The following is a 24522-nucleotide window of genomic DNA, read 5'->3' as shown; positions in this document are numbered from 1 at the left end:
AAATTACTGCTGTCAGTACTTTGTAGAACCACATTTTCCCAATAGGACAGCACTTCTCCTTTTAATATTTCACAAGGTTGGAGCATACCTCTGTGTAACGACTGAGATTTTTGAAAATTTCTCTTTGCACAGTTTCTCTAGATCATCCAGAGTCCTGTGTGCTCTCTTACTCTCCTCGGTTCGGCTCACCCAACAGGTTTTCTAGACGATCATGGAAGAAGGTTATTTTAGGTGATCTGGTGAATCTTTTTGATGGACCTGTTGATTTAGTGACATTTGTTGGATCCATATAAAGACCCAATGATGACCCATGGTTCTCTAGATTTGCAATTAAAATGGTATTTTAAAATGTTCATGATACCATCCACTGATACCATCCACTCTAACAAGGTTCCCAGGACCTTTTGGAAACAGGCCAACAGCACCACAGATCCTTCACCATACTGGGCTTGACAGGCTTTTCCATTCATTCATCTTCTGTTTTATTCAAGTATTACCTCGTCAAAGCACAGATTTCATAGCCAAATTGCATGTTCTGAAACTCTATGTATTTACATTTGGGATGGTAGGACAGAAACAGACCAAATGTTATATATTTTAGCTATTATCTCAAATTAAGGTTCCAACATTTATTTTTACATTGTCCATGTAAGATTATGCTACTGCCAAATAAGAATATATTAAATGAGTTTATTTTAAAAAATCCACATCATTTCCAGGTCTGTCAACAATAGTGGTGAGTATTCTATTTCAATTTAAACCAATGATTCACATGACATTGATTCCCGTTTTGCAGTGTTTTCCTGCATTTTATCTATTTTTATTTCATTTTTATTCATATTTTATTATGTTCTGTGTTATTACTGAATGTTTCTGTTGGCTAGTCATCTGCTTTAGACATTAACAGGATTTCTGGGGTGAACTGGATGGTCTGTAGGTGGTGTCCAGAAGATAGTCATTGACACCCCCAACAGGGTGGGCAAGCCACACTAGATCAATACAGAAGAAGCTGGTGGGTCACAGAGTGCTGTGCCTGCAAGCATATTCATAGAACACTGAGTGTATAGAAAAAGTATGGGAAACTTCTATACAGTGTCTCACATTTGTGAAATACTGTATATTAGATTCACTTTCTGCAATGAGTGACAAATTGTAACATCCTCGTCATTAGTTATTCCATAGTTCAATGACAAACACATGGACTGTTCTTTGGATTGTCTTGTGCACAACGTCAAAAGGATTTTTGACAGTGATGGCTGTAAATCCCATTGGACATAATTAATCTGATTAAATGTTGAGTCAGTGATTTTTCCGGGAGTTTCCCCAAGTCCCTTTGTGAATAACTGGGCAAGACCGTCTTACCTTTCTCTTCCGTTCCTCAAGGAGATCGGGTGAAAAAATCTCCCAAATCCACTCTGGTTTTATTTCTTTGTACTGATGCCTTCCTCTTCTTCTCATAAACATGAGAAGAAGAGGACTCTCAGCCATGTTCAAGAATAAAGTGAGAGCAGTGGAACTACAATGAACGGCTAACACCGAAGCTAACCGCTGAGCTAACCGGATACATAACACTAGAAGTGCGCATGTGCTGCCAGCAAGCAGAAACTTACAAGGACCGTTATTGGCTTTACATGAGCGGGTAAGAATGATTGGCATGTTGGACAACCAATAGATAAGGTGATACCCCCGGAATGTGAGGGACAGAGGAGGGTGAGAGCAGGAGCAAAAAGTTGACAAATCCCTGTTTTTTGGACCGAACCACAGGGATTGGTTACAGCTTTTACAGGCCTGCAGCTCTCACAGAGATCAATTTTTTTTTTAAAGTTATTTTTCTGATTACATAATGTATTGACTACTGTCAGGATGGAATGCCCATTTTACCCAGTATAACAAAACGTGTTTCCGAACAGGATTACCAACTATAGCTTTAAGGTGTCAAGGCTGGCTCTCTGGAGAGAGACGGTGGCTGGGTCCAAATGCGGTACTGTCTCTTTAAGACAGACGTAAGCGAAGGAAACCCTGATGGAGGAAGCAGGAAGTTCGCCTAACAAGACAAGAAGCCTCAGATCATAAACAACAAAGAACAGGGGGAAACAAAGCTTTTCCAACGGAATTTTCACAGATTTATAGCAATGGCCGGGATTAAAGGTATAACAGTGAGACGTTTATGGCCGAGTTTAAAGTTGAGAGTTAGGTTTTTGTTAAGTTTTGACGTCGCTCTGCTTCAGAAACTTTTGTTAGCTTTGTTTCTAACCTCTCTGAAAGCTTCGCGGGATCGTCGCTGACAGTGGATATTAAGACGTTTAAGGGCCGTTTTAATATCATAATGAACATATATTGACGTTATAAAGTTGTTACTAGTGTTTATTCTGCGTTAACTGGGAATAATAACAGGATTTGTAGCAAATGCAGTAAGTTTACAGCAAAGGACAGCTTTTAGCCTTGCGTGTTGCACTTTCGTTTTCATTTATTACTGATCATGTATTGCGATCAAGTTGTTAAGCTGCTGATATGCTTTCAGCGCTGGTTGGCCTTTCGTTCAGCGGTGCCATCGGACTGACATTTCTCCTGCTGGGCTGCGCACTGGAACAGTACGGGTAGGTGCTGCTAGCTCACCACGCAGCTACATGGGGAGCTGCTGTGTTGTTTTAACTCGATTTCACGTCATTTGTGCTTAGATCAGTGGGCGGATACTTTAAGTTGGTAAATTATGTATGTTGAAATGATTTCATCAGGAAGATCCTAATGAGACGCAAATGATACCAAGACCATGTCCAGGTCAAAAATGAGGGATAGTTAGTGTCCAACTGTGACAAGCTCACCCCAAAGGATAATTTGTTTCCAAACTGTAATTACTGTTACTTATTTATACATTTGACTTTATTTAAAACCGTTTTTACCACGGTTGACGCAAGCGTCAGAAGCATGTGCTCGTGCATTAAACATGTTGACTTTTGGTATACATACCAGTGATCAGTAGATCTGATTTCTATGTGAAAGTTATATGTGGACCTCATTTAAACATGGATCAAAGATACAGAGCTGGGATTCAGACCGAGCAAAACCGTCTGGTCTAAAAGTGCTCTCAGCTTAGACTTCAAATGGAACATTTGTAAGGACCTTCAAAAACTGTAAACAATGCAAAAGTGACCGAAAACATAAACCAATCATTTGTGGTGTTGCAATAATAATGATCATCTTTTGTTTTTGATTGCAATTTTGTATAATAATCCCTTAGGGAGCACCTTTGTGGTGCCAGGGGGAGCTTTCTGGGACTAAGGGTCTTGCTCAAAGACCCAGAGTAGCAGTTTGTGGGAGTCAAACCAGGAACCTGCAGCCTTCTCAGGACCAAGCGCCCTGTTTTAACCACAAGGTTACCATATCAATGTGCAGAAAATTAGAAAACAGATGCAAAGGTAGATTTTAATCTAAAGTGTTGCCAAACAATCAACTGTGCAGGCTATTCCGCTGACAGTCAAATGCTTTCGGAAAGTTAGAAAGTTCAAGTTTTAAGGCATAAAGAAAATGTCAGTTGTGCGGCAAGAATTATATTTTCCATCGTTGGAGGTGGGAAAAGTCACTTTGCTTCAATATATTTTTACTTAAATAGATGTAGAACGGCATCATTCAAAGAATTACTTACATTTTTTTTTAAAACGTATACAGTTAAAAGGTTACTAAAGTATTGACTAACTGATTATATCCTATTTAAAGGATTATATCTTATTTAAAGGAGCTATAAGTAATACTGGCCCCTTGTGGCTCAAATTGTTACAACAGTTTGCCAATTACAACAATCTAATATGCTGTTTTTAAATGGTGTGTTGCTGTTGGGAATTTTTACTTACACAGTACAGGTCTATGATGCTGTATTTTGTTCTATTTCTGGTCCGCTTCTCTTACTAGCTTCCATGTTAGCAGGTTACAGCTCTTTTGCCAAAATAAAATACCAAATGCTGTGCTGTATTTTGGGAACCCTGGGAAGTCTCATATGACTGGCTCAGGAACCAGGAGGTAAACACGGGCTAGATTCTGAACCAAAGTAGTTCTGGACCGTACCTCTAGGTTTGAAAGGAGAAAAACGTGACTAAGACATTATTGATGGAGAGGACTTTATATTTTATTGGGAATATTACTTCCATCCCAGGTGTCAAATGAGAATATTTTAGGTTGATTTTACAGTAAATATCTTACTTATAGCTCCTTTAATTTATAAAGAATGATGTAGTCAGAAAAACGTTATTTGCAAATGCTGGTGTTTTTTAAGAATAAAATAAAAGCATTAGGGGAAAAAATCAATAACCTCTCCAAAATAATAAATTCAAGCAGAAGAAATATATTTCCCAGTTTGCAATATAAAGCTTTTGAAACCAAAAATTACAGAAGGTAGTGGGTACATGCTAGAACAATGCAAAGTACTACCAGTAATAATACGGTCATATTTGATAAATGAGAACATGCATTTCTAAGAGGCTTGTTAGTCAGATTAAAAGTACTTTTTGAAAAACAACATTTAAGATGGTATTAATCAAGCCCCCATTTCTACATGAAAAATGTACCTTTTTATTGGTATGATTTTCTAATCTTAAATTATGTGTTTTTATTAGCTGGAAGTGAAAACAAATCATAATTAACAGAAAGGCCTTAAAACATATATGTGTTTCCTGTAGTGACTAGAATAACTGAAATAAATATTGAATATGACTGTTTATACTGTTAACTGTATTCACTTGACCTCCATAAATGAAGAATTCTTCATCCCTCAAAGGGGAGGGTTGATTTGTCACCGAAGCAGACAGTAAAAGTTGCACATCTAGGAAGATAATTTAAAATAAATTATTAATTAAAAACAAATAGTGCAAGGAAAAAATCACAGAAATGTGAATATTTTGCAGATTTGTTTTACTTGGTATTAAACTTTCAGCTAATTATTTTTGATTATTAGACTAAACATCAGCTAATTATAACTTAAAATAAGGGAAAGTGGATTTCCGTAGTATAGGATCTTTGCACTTTTAAAACAGATACAAAGTACATTCTCCAATTAAACAAAAGGGCATTCAGCTTGTATTATTTTTCATTTTAAACTAAATCCTAAAACTAAGATACTTTAAGGATTTAATTCTACTTACCTTATCTAACATCCCTTTACATTAGTTGAAAAATAAAATCCCTGTAAATATCTGGAATAACAAGCATGGTTTTGATGGACCTGGAGCTTATTTTTTTTACAACCATCTCTTAATCTTCCTGTCAGTGCTCGTTCAAGCGGGAATTTGTAAGAAAAGTTCATGTGTCAAAATGGAAAATGAAAGTTCTTGTCTCGGGGGAGACCAGTTCAGCAAATGCCTCGAAGCTATTAACTCTTATTCAAATTCAAAAAGTAGAACTATATTCAACAAGTTCTGAACTCATTGGTGCTTTGCTTATGCCTACCCACCATCTGTTTTGAAAAAAGCAATGTGTAATGCAAACATGACCACAGCTAGGTTTCACCTCCAGCATTCAGCATGGGGGGGACCATTGTGAGAGATCCAGATATTATGTTTCCTGACTCCACCTCCAAGCTCGGGTGTTTTTCATCGCAGAAGACACTAAGCTTCTAAGTACTTGGTTGTTTGATCTATTCCCCACCGTCTCTCACAGGGTATACTGGCCGCTTTTCGTGCTGATTTTCTACATCTTGAGTCCAATCCCAACCTTCATATCCAGACGCCTCAGTGACGACGACTCCTCCAGCAATGCATGCAGGGAGCTGGCCTACTTTTTAACAACGGGCATCGTGGTGTCGTCTTTTGGGCTCCCCATTGTCTTAGCCCGGACTCAGACGGTGAGTTCTCTTTGCCTTGGTTCCTGCGTTTATCTATCCAGGGTCTTTCCAAAGTATTCACACCCGCTGACCCTTTTTTGCATTAGGTCCCATTACAACCACAAACTGCAATGTAGGCTAATGGGATTGAATGTGCTAGATCAACAAAAAGTGGTGTTAGAGGGAAGTAGAGGGAAAGCCCCCACGCTGTTTGACCGGTGTGTGTCTAAGCATCAGCTTTCCATTCTTGCCGTAGATTCCTTTGATCTTAAGCCATTGATTACTTGAGCAGGCTTTAATGGTGCACAGGAAAAAATGATGGCAATCAATCACTTCCAAGGTAAAAAAATAAAATAATGTACTGCATTACAGAGCTAATAAGCACAAATGGGCCCCAAAAATGAATTGCTTCAGTTCAGTTTTAAGTTAGATAAACCAATTAGATTTTTTTTTATCCGATGAACACTGTAGCAACATGTCCAAGGAGCCACAATTTTAAGAATTTTATTTGCTACTTCTTAAAAAGAAAAAGTTTCTTTTTCCTTCCACTTTACAATTCTCTTCTGCTGTGTTGATCTATCACAAAAGGTCCCAGTGACACACTTCAAATGTGGCAAAATGCAGAAAAGAGTTCAGAATGCTTTTTTCATTCATTCCTCAAGTTGAACAGCGGCCCTGCCAAGGTCTTCACTCCCCTTGGCATTTTTCACGTTTTGTTGCCTCACAGCCTGGAATTAAAATGGATTATTTACGAGTTTGCGCAGTGTCATTTACAGAACATGCCTACAACTTTAAAGATGTTTTGTTTTATTGCAAAGCAAACAACAAATGGGACAAAAGATCAAAAAACGTCAGCATGCATCACGCCCCTAAAGTCAGTACTGTGTAGAGCCGTGTTTTGCAGCAGTTCCAGCTGAAAGTGTCATCAGATCAGCCTGGGTGAGCTCACCATATCCGGCCTCTGGGATTTTTGCTCATTCCTTAAGGCTAAGCTGCTCCAGCCCCTTCATGTTGGGTGGTTTTAACTTAAAAATGTTTTAAAAGCTCAACTCTAACCACAGTTTCTCAATTAGATTTAGGTCTGGACTTTGACTAGACTGTTCCAACACGTTTAATTGTTTCCCCTTAACCCACTCTAGTCTCTCTTTAGCTGTGTGTTTCGGGTCATTCTCCTGCTGGAAGGTGAACCTCCGTCCCAGTCCCAAATCACAGGCAGACTGACAGGTTTTGCTCCAGAATATCTCTACATTAGGACCATCTATCCTTCCCTCGACTTGGACCACTTTCCCAGTCCCTGCTGCTGAAAAACATCCCCACAGCATGATGCTGCCACCACCATGTTTCACTCTGGGGATGGTATTCTTTGGGTGATGGGATGTGTTGGGTTTGTACCAGACAGCGTTTTCTCCAGGGGCCAAAAGTTTAAAACATGCCTTCTTATTTTTATCACTAAGCAATGGCATTTTTTTCCGGCCACTCTTCCATAAATCCCAGAGTGTACAGCTTACTGTGGTCCTATGGAAAGATCCTCCCGTTTCTGCTGTGGAGCTCTGCAGCTCCTCCAGAGTGACCTTTGGTCTCTGTGCCGCCTCTCTGGTTAATGCCCCCCTTACCTGGTGTGGGTGTTGGGAGGTGGCCCTCTCTTGACAGATTTGTTGTGGTACCAGGTGTTTTCCATTTGAAGACGATGGATCTGATGGGGCTCTGAGAGAACATCAAAGATTCGGATATATTTTTTATAACCCCGCCCTGACTTGTACTTCTCATCGACTTTGTCCCTGACTTGTATGGAGAGCTTCTTGGTCTTCATGGTGTGACGCCTCCTCCTTAGTGGTGCTGCAGCCTCTGGGGCGTGTTTATACTGACGGAGCATGTGACGCTTGGATTGCACACAGCTCGACTTCATATCACTAATATGGGACATTTGAAGGTGGTTGCGTCAGAACTTTTTAGGGGCTTCATAGCAGAGGGGGTGGAAACATACAGTATGCATACACCGACAGGTAGTTTATCTTTTGTTTTCTCCTCGTTTCACTTTACCAATTTAGGCTACTTTGTGCAGATCCAAAACCTAAAATTAGATAAAAAAAATGTTTTAATTACAGGTCAGAATGTAGCAAAAATAAGTAAAAAGCCAAGGGGGTGAACACTTGGAAAATAATCCATGCAGCCTACATTTGGGACAGTTGTCCAACCAGGTCTGTGTTGATGTGAACGCTGTGTGTTACAGTTGAGTCTGTCTTCTTACAGATCCAGTGGGGCGCCTGTGGCCTGGTGATGACAGGAAACGCCGTCATCTTCCTCACCATCCTTGGCTTCTTTGTCGTCTTCGGGGGTGGGGATGACTTCAGCTGGGAGCAGTGGTAGAGTGTTTGTAAAAGGGCGCCGACAGATGGGCGGGTAGGTGGGTAGTGAGATGAAGCGGCAGCAGATCGAGGCCCACATTTGTCTCAGATTTATATTGTTTTTGGAGGGGGGGGGGGGGGGTCGTGACACTCATGGCTAGAAAGAACAAAACCTTCATCAAGATGATTTTTCTTTTAATTGGTGGGGTGAATTAGATTTTGCAGACAGTACTTTGTATGCTTATAAATGTGCCTTAAATGTGCGGGACCATGGGGACGCTGATGCCTCTAGCCCCCTATATCCACCATCTCTATCCATTATATCGTGTGGTTTCGCTTGCCTTGGTTTCAACTCCCAAAGCGCCCTCTCATTGAAGCTATCATCCTTATCACCGTGCCTCCGTTGATCACTACCAGAATGGGATCCAGAAGAGTAACGTATGAAATTCACAGTGCAAAGCTTTCTGTACTACCTGGGCTTATATTTCAATAGAGGAGTGGCTGTACTGAAATACGGCAAGTGCTGTCTGCTTTTAGATGCCGAAGGACTTTGGAAAGTTAATATAAACAAAATTAGAAGGCAGTTTGATGCAACAATGAGGCAAACATGTTGTTTGTCATTTTACTCAAGACTTTAATGCCTTGGTGGTTGTTGTTGTTGTTTTTTTGTCCCTGTTGCAATTGTTTACATGTTCACCAAAGATCACTTCAGACTGCAAAAACGTTGCTTTTTCTCCTCTGAACCGCAGACTTTGATATGTCAGAACAATAGATTCATCTAAACAGTTCAGAGAAAGTGTCCTGATTCATTTTATATTATTGTCATGAACAACAAATGGAGAATGGTGACTAATGATCATGGTTAAACTAAATTTGGTTTATTACATATTGAGTAGCTTATTCTGCTAATGTCGGCCAAGTGCACTTCCCATATTAAACGTATCCATAATTGTCTGCCTTGTATGATGTATTTTTAATTGGCAAAGAAATCACTTTCAATTGACTTGCTTTCTGTTTAATTAATATTACAGCGGCACATTCTGTTTGTCATTGCTGACTGGAGTAAGAGTCAGACTGTCTCATAGAAAACTGTAGTTATTGTTCTATGCAATGTTCTGTTTCTTTTGCATTTTCTTCATGTCTACAGGTTTTTTTTTGGGGTGGGGGGGTGGGGGTGGGGTGGGAGGGAGATAATATATTTTATGTATGTAACTGACACCTATTAGTTAGTCTCTTGGTAGGATCTCTATTCTCTATATGGTAGCGTCCATACACACACTAAGAACAGTGAGCTTTTTATAAGCTCCTGACATCATGTCCTCTAACGTTTAATAAAACTTTGTGTTGTAAATGTGCAGACTCCTTTTTTTTGTGGTACTTATGCTTTAGAATTTGGAAAACTTCTAGGGATGCACTGATTAGACATGTAGTGAAGCTCTCACCTGCAGACTAATTTCATCTGGTTCTAGTGTCTCTTTAAGAACTTTTCTGTTAAACGTGATCTTTATTTACTGACTGAATAAATGGAAAATGCATGTATTCACAATTCATATTAACATAAAATATTTTAAGCACAAAGTATCAAAGGTGACATTTTCTGCCGAACCAAGATCTAAAACAATTGCAGTCCTCCAGTAAAACCTAACTTAAAAACCTTACAGCATATTTAATCTACTCCAATTACTAGACAGATTATGGCTCACTAACATCTTTCTTGTGTCCACCTCAAAATGAACAAGTGTGGCCTAAGATATAACGTTTTTTTTTTCTATAGGATCATTTGAAAACAATCAAAATGATAAGTGTCCATCTTGGTCTTTGAGAAAAAGGTTCCGGTTCACTACGTTTTATACTATAATTAATTTACTATAACTATAAAGGCCGCTTAATCACCTTTTATGTCAGGAAATGACCATAAATCTGGTTTTACTTGGAGCAGTCGGTGTTACACAGCTCTGCTGGGATTTTCAAAATAAAACAGTTATTACAGAGGTAACATTTCTAATAGTCTAATTATTAGTGTCTAGCATAATTCACGAGGCTTAGTGCTCTGTTAGGTGGGTCTTACGTTGACCATGAGATTTGCGGTAGACTGCCAACGTCTTCTAATACATCCTGTTCCGTAACAAGCATGATTGTACCCATCAAGAGGATAAAATGGACTGACTTTACGTTCAGCTTCCTGTTAATGGCTGACCTTTCACTCCATTTAAAAGCAGCATGCTAAAGGAATAGCCGAACTGCACACGAGTGATATGTGTAATAGGGGTGTAAATCACCGGCTTTGTCACGATATGATGATATATTGAGTTGTTTACGATAACGTTATTTGCCGAAATAACCGTCTAACGATTTCCGAACGTTGTGATTGATAGGATGCAATATTATCTGCCCATCTAACACTGTTATTATTGATATCAACTCACAAAAAAAACATTTATGATTTTTTTCAAGCATTTACAAGTCAGTTAAATCAAAAACAGTTAGATAATGTTAGATCACCTGTTCACTATATTCTCGTGCCTGAATTTCAAACTAAAGTTGTATCTTAAAAATTAAGGTATGGGTCGATATTTTCATTTCCCATTGGTGTTATTGGATCCCTAATCATATAATCGATATATCGATGCGAATCGATGTATTGTTACACCCCTAATGCGTAAGCAGCCGCTAGGTCTTCCTTCCTCAGTTACAACTTCCACGGTGAGGAGTGTCGTTGTCAGCAGGGCCTGATGAGGCTCCGCTGTGATGCATTGACTATTTGGAAAAAAGATCAGATATTTCAATTTCTGACCAGCCCATCCCGTCAGTACTGTTCAAGGCTTAGCAGCAATTCCAATCACCATCTAATTTTTTCAGGTTTTCTCGAATCATCTTCATGATTTGGGAAATGGATTTTGATGGAGGCTGAGCTGCATGGTCAACTGCTGATGAGGCAACCAGCTGACCCGGTGAGAATGCATGGAATTAAGCACAGCAGTGGGCCCGTGACTGTTGATTACCGTGGGAAGTGAACAGGAGCTGGAAAGGAGACGCCGCTGACAAGGGGATTGCACTGCTTTTATTTTTCCGCTTTGTCAATTTCTGATTCTTCAATTTAATTTTGCTGCATGTTTTTATATGTACACAATGGCAATATGTTACTGTTACATGTTACAGCTTTGCAGAAGTCTGCAGCTCAGTAACTGCCTCACTTGAGACAGTGAGCTGAGGTGAAGGAACGGGGATGGGAGATTCCAGTCTGACTCGATTCTGTAATGAGAGGATCTGCCTAACGGATAGAAGTGCTGGTGTGAACAGGTGCTAAATAATTTAGACAGGTTTGAAACATTCAGAAAGCAACATGTCAGAAAAGAAAAAAAAACACATTTTCCAAACACAGCAGCATTCTGTTTAAATACAGGCTGGCAAAATCAATGGGTGTGTACAAACCGCCTAACAAAAGAATGATAAAAGCCAACATTATGTAGTCAGGGTTAAATAGGACGTGATGGAAATCAGCCATGCAGCTGCAAACAACTTGAGTGGTTTAATTACCTTCTCTGTTGATGTGTGTCCGGAAAGCACAGAACCTCCCTCCCCAATCAGGGCATAAAGCCGGGTGTTTTCGTGTTTTCTCTACAATCACAATTGAACCCACACAGGAATTAATGCTCGCATGAATTACACCTGATCAACCCGCCTCCAGTGATTGCCTTTTGCAAGGGGTTGGACAGAGCAGGGGATGGTGTATCATCTTCCAGCATACTTAATGTTTCTGGGAGGAAAAAAAAAAAAAAAAAAGCCTATGGAGAAATCAACCGTTTGGAGAATATAAAGCATGCACTGCATGAAAAAGGAGGGGTGGGAGTGTGGACTCTTAAATTCCCTGTTGCCATCAAGGCCAGGCTTTGTGTCGGATAAAGCATAGAGATAGGTTAGGATTGAAGAGGAGATTTTATGCGCATAGTGATGGTGCTTCAGCTCTGGTGTGGCATATGCTCGATTAACATAGCCAAGTGGAGCTAGGAGGACAAGTGCCAGTGGGCTGACGACGACTCCACCATCCTCCAAGCATTTCCTCGCCTAGATTATTTCATTTTTGGTCATTTAGAAGCAGTTAAAGCCCTTAATATCTCTAATTTATGACTATCAAGTTGTTCAGGGGGGGGGGGGGAAGGATAGGGATTAAATAAACCTGACATCCCCTTTGGTTGGGTGGATTTCAGAAGAGTGACTGAAATTTTTGCATCTATGAGACACAACCGTGGATGCCGTTTTCTGATGTAAGCCTGCAACTTAAACCCCAGTGGTATGAAAGATGCACTCCAAGAGAGAAACATATAGTGTGAAAAGGAAACAGGAGAAAAGAAAGATGGAAGAAAAAAAAAAGACCCAGGGACACCCATTCATCTCTTTTTTCAGGACAGCTGTTGCCTGGCAACAACCAAGACATCAAAATTACTCCAAAACACTCCTGAGTGAGGCCTTGAACTCAGCACAGCACAAGTTATATGTGAAAGTGTTATTTTGTAGTTGGCTGCTGCTGGACTTTTTTGAACATCTAAACAGAAAAATGGTGATTGTGAAATCATGCTTTCTATTTTCCCTATGAGACGTACAGAAAATGAAATGTGCTTCAACAGACTCTGAAACTATGTAAATCTGACCTAAAGGGTATTAAATCAAACAATGGTTTCTATATTTATGTATTAGCCCAAGATGAAGACTAATTGGAAAACCACAGAGAGTGGAAGGATAATCTTCTTCCATAGCATTCAAGAGGGATGATTGTCCACATGCTGCTAATCCGGGGCATTTTATTAACAGATCATAATAAATTATGTGCTGTTTACCTTCAGGAAGGCAATGGTTTTGGTAGGTTGGTGATCTGGAGTATGGAGGTCAGTGTTACAAGACATTAAAACAGTGTCACAAACCTTTAGAAAATAAAACTGAATTAAGTTTGAGAACGAGAGCAAAAACTTTCTTGGTTTCAAACGAGTGATAAAATCACCCAGAACATTTTTATTCTAGTTTGAAGGTGCAGAGTTGGAGAAGGATGGAGCAGGGAGGGAGTGATAACATCCTGGGATCGTTGACTGTTAAACTTACATGTTTAGGTGATGTGTAAGAGGACAAATAAAGAGGCAATAAACCAAGAATGGTTTCATAGACAAAAATGCACCTATGAAAAACTCTGCTCAGAGACAGCTATGACCAACTAACCAAAGGATACAAAGTGCAACGATGGGTAAGATATCTGCATACAGTTATACATTCTGGAGCTCTATGATGAGCTGAATGAATAAATAAAGAGATTTTTGCGAGAAATTGATATATAAAATGTCACCATAGTCAAAAAGAGGAAATAATCGGTGGCAATAAGACATTTCCTGCCGTTAAAAGAAAATCGTGACTGATTTTAGTTTCAGTTTCTTCACAGGATTAGCGATGTAAGCTTCAAAGGTTAGCATTTCGTCACTTATTAGACCAAGATATTTGGAGGAGGACACAAACTCAGTTTAGAGGAACCTTCCGAGGACAGAATTGAAGGTAAAATGGCATGCAGTCGCTTTTTGCAGGAAAACAACATTGCCTTGGTTTTATTTGCGTTCTGCGCTGTTTTAATGACTGGATTATAATATGAATTGCAGCTGCTCAAAAGCTATGGCGTTAATTTTGTTACATTATTGTTGGAAGCAAAGAAAAATGCAATCAAGAAATTCTCAATCAAACAAAGGTTTTGAGGGTAACTTTGGTGTTTTCTCAGATTAAATTTTTTAAAATAAAAAAAAATCCTCTTTTCAGATTTTATTTGTTTTCATTTTATTTTTTCTAACTTCTTAGACTGAGTTTTATGAATTGCGTTCTTTTCAAATTGTGTTTTACAAATCACATTCTCTTCGCTTCTTGCTCTTGAGCCGTACATTGACCAATGAAAACGTTAACATCCATGCAGACCAATAGAAATGCATCTTCGCTCCTCATTTGAGAGGAAAGCCCGCCTACAGAAGTGAAGAGAATGTGATCTGTAAAACAATTTGTAAAGAATGCAATTCGTAAAACTCAGTCTGAAAATTTAAATGAATAAAAACATGAAAATATAAAACCTGTGAAAAAAATGAAATAGAAATAAAACGCATCAAAACATTTTTTTGAGAAAAATAATTTGAGAAAATAGCAAAGTTACTCTCAAAACCTTTTTTTTTTTTTTTTTTTTTTTTTTTTTTTTTTTGATAAAGGAGATTTAAGAAAGTTTCATTTGAGGATTTTTTTTTTTTCTAAATCTCCATTTACACAGCCTGTTCTTAGCTTGAAACAAAAATGGAACAGAATTCACTCCATACAAAACAAGCATAATGGTGCAAGCACAACAGTAAACAATGGTCTCAACAGCATCACGGACAGAAGCCTGTGTGGGTTGACTTACATCATATGAATAGTATACAATGGAAGTCCCAACAATGACCTATGAGGTACTCCATTAATAACATTTAAAAGGTTTACACTGGATCTATTGACACAAACACGCTGTTTTCAGTTTGATAACGTAGTTGGACTTAGCTTTCATATGCAGGTTTTCTATTTTGGTATGTTTGATGGGTTAGATTTTACCCTTTTATTATTATTATTGTTATTTATTTATTTTTTTGTACATTGACAGCATGATTTGAAATCATTGATGAAAACGAACTCTTCTATTAGAAAAAAAAAAGACATAAAGTCCTATTATCGCTGAGATTAGTGCATTTGAGACCCATATCTTATATGGACCGTAATCTAAACGTATCGGGAAGGCTTCCAGACAGAGAGCCAGAGGGTTGTGGCTTTCAAACAGACAGGTCCATTCTGTTCTGGGAGGACATCTAATGGAATCAGGCAGGACTGGAGGCGGGAGAGCGGCGGCAGAGAGTGTGCGCGCGACGACAAGCCATTGGTAAACTGGGGGGGTTACGTGGTCGCAGTTAAAGCCAATCGATGTGCTCGCGGAGTCGTGAAGAGGAACGAGCGCGAATGGCACAAATGGAACCTGATAAAAAGGGGCGCGTGCCTCTGCAGGCTCGCGGTGGGACGGAGGCTGGAGCAGAGCGACAGCAGCTTCGTAGGAGAGAGGACGCGAACCAGCACCGGTAAGAGGAAATGCATTCGGTGTAGCCGCTCTCTGTGAAATGTAATCATTTTGGTTCGCCTTTCTAGAGCTTTTCGTCGAACTTATTCTTATAAGCCAAATGAGGGTTTTATTTTCTGAGCTCGCGCGACGTTTCTTTGAAGTTTTCACACATTTTGGCATCTCCGTAACTCTTTTCCCGTGCGTGCTTATAGAGAAAACGTTAGAATAGTGTTTTAGGTTCCCGTCATTTGGTAGAGATGTTATATATTTTTTTATACAGGAAACACGATCAGCAGACTTGGGTTTGCCGTAAAGGTCTTTTGCAGCAGCTTGGTTGTGTTTTCTAGTCTGCTGCCCTCCTTATCTTTGTCTCCACTTTGCAGCGCAAGCATCCCTCTTCCTTTCGACAGTTCCGCGTCTTTGTCTGTCACGTTACTTTTTTTTTTAAAACCAGTGATAACAAGATATTGTTTCTTTATTTGTGACGAAACGATCAAAACGGAAGTTTGAAAACAGTCTGAAATGCACTTCAGTTTTAGGACACGATACGTTGAGAGGTGAAGAGAAGCATTTGGATCAGAGAGGAAATGTCAACAGCTGAGGGTTATTGGCTGCTTTGGTCTTTAATCTGTCTTCTGCAATTAGAGAGTCAGTCAGTTTATTTAACAATGAAGGAACAGGCAAATTAGTTTAACCCAAAGGCCACGCTCATAGATAGCTTTAAGTAGGATGAACAATCCAGATACAATGCCGTTAGGGATTCCATGTATCTATTTACAGAGTAAGCAGGAACATCTTTTCCAAGTGCTTGTTTGAAATGTTCCAAACCCTGACCAGAGCCATCACTTATAACTTATATAAATGATGTAACAGCTGCTCTGGTGTGTAAGATGTTGCGGTAAAGCGTTACTCTGATGCAACACCATGTCAGTGGCTGTGTGATTGTTAGGCTATGACATCATTTCTACAGGATGCCGCCTACATCACTATAAGATACAAATAAATCAGTCAATCAGTGGAAATGGGGATTCATGGCTGATGGTTGTCACTAGTTTTCATCTACTGTTTCAGGTGGATTACAGTCATTGAGGAAAGAAAGTATACACCAACGTTAACGTCTAAGGTTTTACACATCAGGGTGTAAAGAAAAATTATATGATCTTTAGATTAGTTAGGCTCTTAAGTGCTTTTAAATCTTCCCTTACTTGTACAAAAAGATACAAAACAGATTCCAAGCTGTCATTATTCGTCAAACCAAAATAACGCAAAAAAACAAACAAACAAAAAAACCCGGAAAAGCAGTTTGTGGAGATTCATTCATGCACAGTTCTCTTAAAGGGGACATATCGTGCAAACTTCACTTTTTTAGGCCTTAAATACATTTTGTTGTGTACTTAAAGTTAGGGCTGCGTAATATGGACCAGAAATACCATCATATTTTTAGACTGAACACCCATATACAATATTTATCTCTGTTTTTCTTTTGATAAAGTAATTATAAGAAGTTATCTCTGAATCAAAGCTTTATGGATCTTTAAACAAACAGCTGTAGATAAATATGTATTTTATATATATATATATATATATATATATTATAAAAATATATTAAAAAATATAAATTTTTTAAGCCGTTCACAGTTTTCTCTATTCTCCATTACGTTTTTTGAACAATTACGTTGCAGTATTTGCTAAGGACTTGCTAAACGAGGTCATGGACCTCTGGCTAACCAATTGTAGCCCACACAATTCATCACGCCATTCCCCCAGCATACTACAAAAATGGCTGAACGGGCTGGAGTGTGACAACTGCCTCATGTTAAGATCATTGCTTATAGAAACAGTTCAAATTGCATTTTCGATTCTAGAAGACCTGTGGTATTCAGTAGAGATCGTGGTTTCCTCAATACATGCAAAGTGTTTGAATCTTTGGGTGCAAATAAAGCCCAACCCATCAGCCTTCCATCGCCTCTTCAATTGTCTGAGGTGTTTTACATTTGGGAATAATCCTTCTGAAAGTAGAATGATGGGCTTAAAAAATAGCCTTATAGCCCATTTTTATGATGGGCAGCTTCTTTAGGGTCAATGCTGATGTTTTTCCTTCATAGCATTGTGTTAACAGAAATCTATGTATTCCAGAGGAGCAAACTCCCGAAACCTACCAAATTCTGGTCAGTTTGTCAAATGCATCTGATCGCCTAGCTGCCTCTTCTCCATTTTGATTTATTCTATGTTTATTAGATAATAACAAAAAGGGAATTTGTTGTGTGTTTCAGAAATCTTCAAACATTTTCAGGGTCCGGTAAAGACCAGATAATTTTTCTATCATGTCCTTATGAAAACACAGGCTTGAAGGCAGCCGCCTTTCTGTTACCACAGGTTTCAGGTTGACTCATAACAGTAAAAGCAATGTGTGAATGAATTAGAATTTAGATGGAGATTTTAGAGTTAAGCTCAGGTTTTTAAACTCAAAGAAGTTGTTTAGCTTGAGGAACAGTGAGCTTTAAAAGCCCGTCATTTGAGGGAGCTTCAGTTCAATTCCAAGCCATGCTTATCAACACAAGGCCTGGGTTTTGTGATCACTCATGTAAATCCGATTTTTGGACCCTCATCCCACCAATCATCTCCATCTAGGAACAAGTTGTAACTTTCACTTGTTTTTTGATTCAGTTGTACACATTAGGAATGTACCAGTATGTCGCGCTTAAGCCTGCCCCGGAAGCATCTGTGTAGTCTGCATGTTGGTCGGGTGTGATCTCAACGGGTCATTGTGCTTTTCTTCTCAGCCGGTGCTGAAACAACACGGCACATCCAGCTGCTGTTTCAAAGCGTAGCCAGACTGATGAGTCAGTGATTGGTTGCTTGGTGGCGTTAATCCTGATGTGACCGACTGCCGGCAGAGACCATTGATGGTTCTGGCTTGTCTGTGTAAAGGCGTTTTGGGTTTCAGATCGGCCTGTTAGTCTGTCATTCAGCTAGCAGTGAGTACTGACAACATTCTGTTCGTGTTGGCTGGTTTGTGTGCATCCTGTAACTGTTATATGAAGACTGCTGCGAGTGTGCTGAAAAGACGCCGCATGTTGATATTCTTTGTTTGATGGGGCCTTTACCATTAAACCGATTTGCTCAAATGGACAGTGTATGACTAATTTGGCTTTTAATGAGTAAAAATGGAGTATTGCTTTCAGTTTAGTCGCTTTTTTAGAGCCAAAATAAGCAACTGCAAGTTCAGAAACGGGCCCAAAAAAACGTGACTCACAGAATTTACAAACTACTTTAGAAAAAAACAAGCGAGCTTGTCAACAGTGCCAAAAAACATTTTACACGATGGCCGTAGCTATTAGCTATTGGCAGTAGCTAAAACATGGAAGACATGTTGACTTTGTCACATTTATGATACTCCGAGGCTTCCGTAGAAGTTATTACGCGCTTAACGGCGAAGTCGTTTGCAATTCATCTAACGCACCACTAGATGGTGCAGCAGTGTGAAAATCTTACACACTGGATCTTTAACTCAGTGGCTCCCAGAGTGGTGGGTGCGCCCCCTGAGGGGGGTTAGTGTAACTACAGGGGGGCATGGAAGAAATAGACCAGAAGAATTACCAGTTTTGAGAGGTTATTTAAAATGTTGAATACAATTACACAATAAAATTATGATTTAAAGAAGATTGCAGTTTATATCATTGATATCTGTTTTACTGCAGTTGGCTTTTCTCTGGTCAAATGTTGAAAAGATTGGTTGGAGGGGGGCGTTAAAACTTTCTTTTTAATCACGGGGGGGGGGGGGGGGGGGGGAACCACTGGCTTATGTGGTGGTAGTGCTTTCTAAGCACCAATTCTTTGTGTTTCTACTGACACAAACTTTGGCCCCAAGCACTGTAATCCGGTGGTATTGCAGCCCCAGCTTGCTGCGCGACCAGTGGAAAGAACCGATTTTGTCAGGAGGTAGGTGGGGACGGGCTCACGAGGAACAGCAGCCAATGAAAACGTTGTGAGCGCCACATTGAAAACACCATAACAGTACAAACAACGAGAATAAAATGTTGGATCAGCGTCAGAATGACCAGAGCTGACCGTCTCTTATCTACTGGCAGTTTATTTTGAAAGTCCCCGTCAAAAAGTGTATGTAGGTCAATGTTGCGTTCATGGCTGATGATCCCTCTCTTCCCACCCCCCCCCCCCCCCACCACCCAATCCAGAAATGTTGTTCCTTTTACCATCTACTTTTGTTGATAAATCTTTCATTAAACGGCGTGTTTGACTCCCATTATCCGGCTGATCGCGAGTGTGGAGCGTTCACAAACACCGCTGCTTGTTTAAAACAGTGCTAATGAATTCTGGTGGGAATAGTAGAGCAGGGATGCTGAGATAAATAATCTTACTTGTGTTGCTTAAATTGTCTCCATGCACCACAATCTGTCACAAAAAACTCGATCAAACGGTAAATGAATGAGACGTTCATGATGATGTAATGATGTGGTTCTAAAATTGGGCCTCAGGTGGTGGAAAAACAGAGAGTTATTTTCCTACAGAACCCATTGAGAATTGGCTCTAGCACCAGCCCTGGTTAAGAACCAGAACCTCATTAGGGGAAAAGCTCTAATATAGCATCAGTCTTATTGTGATTTTAGTCATAGTAGGAGGAGGGTTTTCACATATGGCAAATAATTTGCAGGATTTCTACTCGTACTGTCGTTCTCTGAGGCATTCTGCAGCTGAAGCTTTTTGTGCTTCAGGGAGAACGTCTGGTTGGGAGCTAGGATGTAGTCTGTCAGGTATTATGTTTCAAAAAGTAATCTGTGCCCTTGTAATACGTGTGATCTCTGTCTTTCAGGTTGGCAATCTGCTTGTGCAAATTGAGCTCCTGCTTTCACCACTGCCACTAAGACCCTCAGCTTCTCTGTAAGTACATTTGGCTGCATGTGTGGATGACTGAGACGTTTCTGATGCTATTGTAGCGTTGCTGTTAGGAATGGGCCAGAACAATGAGCTCCGGTAAAATCTTCTGTGTCAAATTCAAAGCCAAAACTCTCTAACATGATCTAGTTGCTTTTACTTTAAACAGAAGCGCCTTCAGGGCTCTAAACTAACGTTTTGCTCTGGGCGCGCCAACATTTTTTTCCTAGGTGCACCTGCACAAATCCTATTTAACACCTCAGTTTACCAGGTTCACATTCATTTAGACAACTGGTAAATGATCAACTATCTGCTCAACATAAAACCAACATAAAACCGATTAATATAAATCATATATTACAAGGATGCTAATTTTCATTTATAGTCATGTATCAGTGGAGTTTATGAAGGTTACACAGAATTTGAATTTCTGGGCATTTCAGCATTAAACAGCTAGCTATAGTGTTTTGACTTAACGTCACTAGTGTTTGTCTTACTTCCTCCGTTACAAACAAATATGAATATATAGTTTAATATACAACAAACCAGAGCTTTTTTATTATTTATCCTCCCTCTCTGCTCCACCTCTCCCCTTCGGCGGTCTCTCTCTGTGTCTCTGCGCCGCTGTGACGGCAGGAGGGCGGGTGGGTGTCAGTTCTTAATCTGGGAGCAGCTTCAGAGAGGCAACGCGCCCCGACAGAACCACGGACTGCGTGGATTGTTTATTAAAAAAGAAAAAAAAAGTCAAGCAGGACCCGGACCGAGCCTTTGGTTCCCCCTTTGGCGATAGCATAGCAGGCCGGGTCATCGGGGCGAGAGACAGGCTGACACATCGCAAAATGTCCTGATCGCCTGTACGCCCCAGAAACCCTCTTTTATTAGCCTGTATCAGTTAAGAAATTCAGCTTCAAGATCAGAAACCAACAAACTGTGACACAATCATGAAGTTTGAGCTGTTAAAAAATAAACTGACAGCATGGCGATTTTTTAATAGCACAGTAGGCATAGCTGTCACTATGACTGCACAATTCCCACTCTGCTTATGGATTTATGTTTAGGGAAAGGACATATTTATACGTATCATAGCATCGACAGTTTTCTCTTCTTTAATATGAGCCATATTTTATAAAAATCGGCTAAGAATTAAGAGCGGTACGACTGTTTTTCTGACAGATGTGTGCTCATTTCGTATTAGAACAGCATGATTTAGTTGACAAGACCTCAGTGCATAGCAAGGTGCCTGTGTGAGAACGTCACTCTCTATAGAGTACAATATGCGATGTCCTCTCTAGTAATACATATCAATGAAAATTCCTCAGACCTGTATTTCAAGCATGTGTGGAGTTTGGGCTCATTGGATGCTACAGGTAGCCGTATTTGGATTTTTCTCCACTACCTATGATTTATTTCCATTCAGTTTGGCGTCGTATAAGGTAAGGTTTTGCAAAGTGAGCTACAGACCGTATTGCTGTCGAAAGATGCATATGCTGTGACATACAGTTTTGGTTCAGTCCACCTTTTTTTTTGTCCACCGAAGCTAAATGGGAAACCTTCCGACTCCCACATAGCAGAGTTTAGCGATAGCTGGGATTCCTCTCTGTTGTTTTTGGCGCATAAACATTGTGCATGTGTTGAGGTAGAATGGCCTATTTGGTTGGTCCAGATGTGTATGTGACTGACGGGACTGTCCCGGCTATTTTCAGCTACAATACTTGTACCTGTGCATCCCTAATTATAAGTAAAGCCTGCGCAATATTTCACCTCAGTGTTAGTTGTCGTCTGGCGGATTTCACGAAGGAGGGCTGCGGCGTATTTTAGAAATAGGGCAGATTAGTGGAACACGATTATGTGAACGTTGTGTTTCCTTCTTGGCCGACTGACAGGGATTTTGTAAAATAAGACACTGATATTGAAATGAAGCGAACACAAATCAGAGACTGATTAGTTGATCTTAGTGTTTGTTCTTTCCTGTGCTGCCGATGGGGGGGGGGGGGGGGGGGGGGGGTTAAGGTGCATTTTGCTGGATGCTTTCAAAGTAAAGCTTCAAGCCAAGACTAGAGTTGATTCTAAAAAGGATTATAATGCCTCATCAGACGGTCAATGGGGCCACTTGAATAAGGTTTGCCATTGACTTTCTGTATTTTTTTCTTTATTTTAAGGAATGATTCACATTGAATTATCAGTTGTGTTCAGCTGAAACCATCAAACCGTGACTCACTCACTCCTACAGCTGCCATTTATGTGGCCCTCTTTCCTTTATCGCAGCAGTGTAACACTAAGGGGCCATGATGGAATAATTATGTATCTGTGTCATTAAAATGTAGGTGAGATAAAAAATAAACAAAGTTTATACAAAATCAGCAGCCATGGTTGATGTATTCAGTTTCGTTTTACAGCCCCAATTCACAGTTAATGTCATCCCAAGGCACTTTATGAATAAAGCCACTCCAGTCTATTTATGCAGGCAGACTTAAAGTCCTGTTACAGACATTCCAGTTTCATCCTAGTTACGAAACAATACAGTCCAGTTCAGATTGTTATCCCAACTGATAAGAAGGGTTTTTGATCTAAGGATCTTTGTTTGTTTTTCCTTTGCTAGCCATTTGTTTTACTGGGGTTTTAATTCATGGTATTTGGTATTTGGCTGTGATTTTAGTGCTTATTGTAAAAGATAAGGCTGGCAAAATAAATAGCAAAGATAACTATTGACCCATAGCTCTGACCAGTATCGTATCAAATTAAATTCTCTATATTAAATTGAATTGAGAAGTTTACTGTTACATCTGACAACTATATTGGTTTTAAACCAAAACTTAGCACAGATATGTGCGTTTTTGCTCTCAGGGAGATCTTGGACTCGTACAGTAGGCATAATCACACCATTTTATGTGTTTTATTGATGCCCCAACAGCGTATGATTATGTAAATCGTGAAACATTGTTTCATAAACTGTACAATAGAGGAGTTCCGGAATATTTATTGAGAATTTTAGTGTATTGGTATGCTCACCAGTCTATGAATGTGAAATGGGGAAACTCTGAATCATCTCCCTTTTATGTGAGTAATGGTGCGAGGCAAGGCAGCATTCTCTCGCCTTGCGTTTTTAACGTGTATACAGATGATTTATCTAAGTTGTTGGATCAATGTAGGACTGGCTGTCGGGTCGGCAATACAACCATCAACCACCTGATGTATGCGGATGATCTGGTGATTTTCTGTCTATGTAGTGCTGGTCTGAAGCAACTGTTAAGGCTTTGCTCTCAATACGGTATAGACTTTGATATTAAATGCGATGCATCATGATTGTCAGATTGTCAGGAGTAAAGAGGACTCTAAATGATCTCTTCCTGACTTCCCTCTGTCAGACAGCATTCTCAAAGTGTGTGATGAGGTGAAATATTTGGGACATTACACAACTGCTGACCTCTACCTGATGATGGAGACATTGACAGGCAGCGTTGTATGCAATATGCACAGGCTGAAATGCTTATTCGTCAGTTCTCTGTGTGCTCAGTATGGGCCAGAACAGCACTTTTTACAGCATATTGCACTCCCATGTATACTGGCCACCTGTGGCGGCATTACAGAGAAAGTAGTATGCACCAACTTCAGGTGGCATACAGTGATGGCATGAGGATGCTGCTTAAGGTGCCGCGATGGAGTAGTGCAAGTCAGATGTTTGTGAATGTCAGTGTACCAACTTGTGCTGCTGTGCTCCGAAACCTCATGTACAGAAGTATGTGTAGACTAAAAAGATTCTGCAAATGGCATCCCTGATATTCTGACAAACGCTGCACAAAGCCCGGTTAGGTTCTTCTCTAGTCTGTGGAAACGCTGGTGCCTCATCTTATAGGCCAATGGATGAACACTCTTTTTTTTTTGTGTCTTATTGTTGTTGTTCTGTTTGTCTGTTTTTTAATATGAACCAATTGGTGTCTGACATAAAGTTGATGATTAACAATTAGTTCAGTTTGCAAGAAAGCAAAGCTCGAATTTAGTTTGCTTCTGCTGTTCTTGTTTCACTTTGCTAAGGCCAAGTTTAAATAAATAATTAAATAATGGATAATGACTTTATTTTCAGCTCTGTGTTAACAGGCACATGTTGTGACTGCAGAACAATCCCGGGACATTAGTCTCAGTATCAGCAGGCTCAGAAGGTGTGGCCAGCCCATTCTGGCCCTGTCTCGCTCTCTCTCAGCCGGTACAGCAGGGCAGTGGCTTCCCTGCATGTGGCCTCCACAGTGACGTCATCTTTCAGCCGCCACAAATCTCTGTGTTGTTTCTTCCCCTCCTCAGCAAACTCCTCTCAGCCCTCACTGATCTGAAAAGCTTGTTTCTGCTGACATCTGCTCCAGCGCAGAATGGAAACATACAGGGAAATA

General features: G+C 39.9%; 2 protein-coding genes across 2 annotated transcripts in view; both read left to right on the top strand.

Annotated features, from left to right (window-relative positions):
• Positions 1-1982: 1982 nt before the first annotated feature.
• Positions 1983-8876, top strand: LOC105925301 (leptin receptor gene-related protein). The gene is made up of 4 exons (XM_012861076.3): positions 1983-2148; positions 2522-2597; positions 5647-5830; positions 8060-8876. Exons 1-4 carry the CDS (start codon positions 2133-2135, stop codon positions 8174-8176), a joined length of 393 nt encoding a protein of 130 aa, XP_012716530.2. The 5' UTR covers positions 1983-2132; the 3' UTR covers positions 8177-8876.
• A 6155-nt stretch (positions 8877-15031) lies between these two features.
• Positions 15032-24522, top strand: part of LOC105925257 (cAMP-specific 3',5'-cyclic phosphodiesterase 4B) — an 82285-nt gene continuing 72794 nt past the window's right edge. The window contains exons 1-2 of the mRNA XM_021315620.2: positions 15032-15266; positions 20079-20146. The gene's annotated coding sequence lies outside the window, so the exon portion shown is untranslated. The remainder of the gene's footprint in view (positions 15267-20078; positions 20147-24522) is intronic.

The sequence above is a fragment of the Fundulus heteroclitus genome, chromosome 6 (assembly GCF_011125445.2).
Source record: "Fundulus heteroclitus isolate FHET01 chromosome 6, MU-UCD_Fhet_4.1, whole genome shotgun sequence".
NCBI lineage: Eukaryota > Metazoa > Chordata > Actinopteri > Cyprinodontiformes > Fundulidae > Fundulus > Fundulus heteroclitus.
This window is presented reverse-complemented; position numbering and strand designations above follow the sequence as displayed.

Excerpts from the sequence above, each read along its gene's own strand:
- LOC105925301 (XM_012861076.3), top strand. Across the intron at positions 2,598-5,646 it reads TGCGCACTGGAACAGTACGG|GGTATACTGGCCGCTTTTCG; the intron begins GTAGGTGCTGCT and ends CGTCTCTCACAG. Across the intron at positions 5,831-8,059 it reads TCTTAGCCCGGACTCAGACG|ATCCAGTGGGGCGCCTGTGG; the intron begins GTGAGTTCTCTT and ends GTCTTCTTACAG.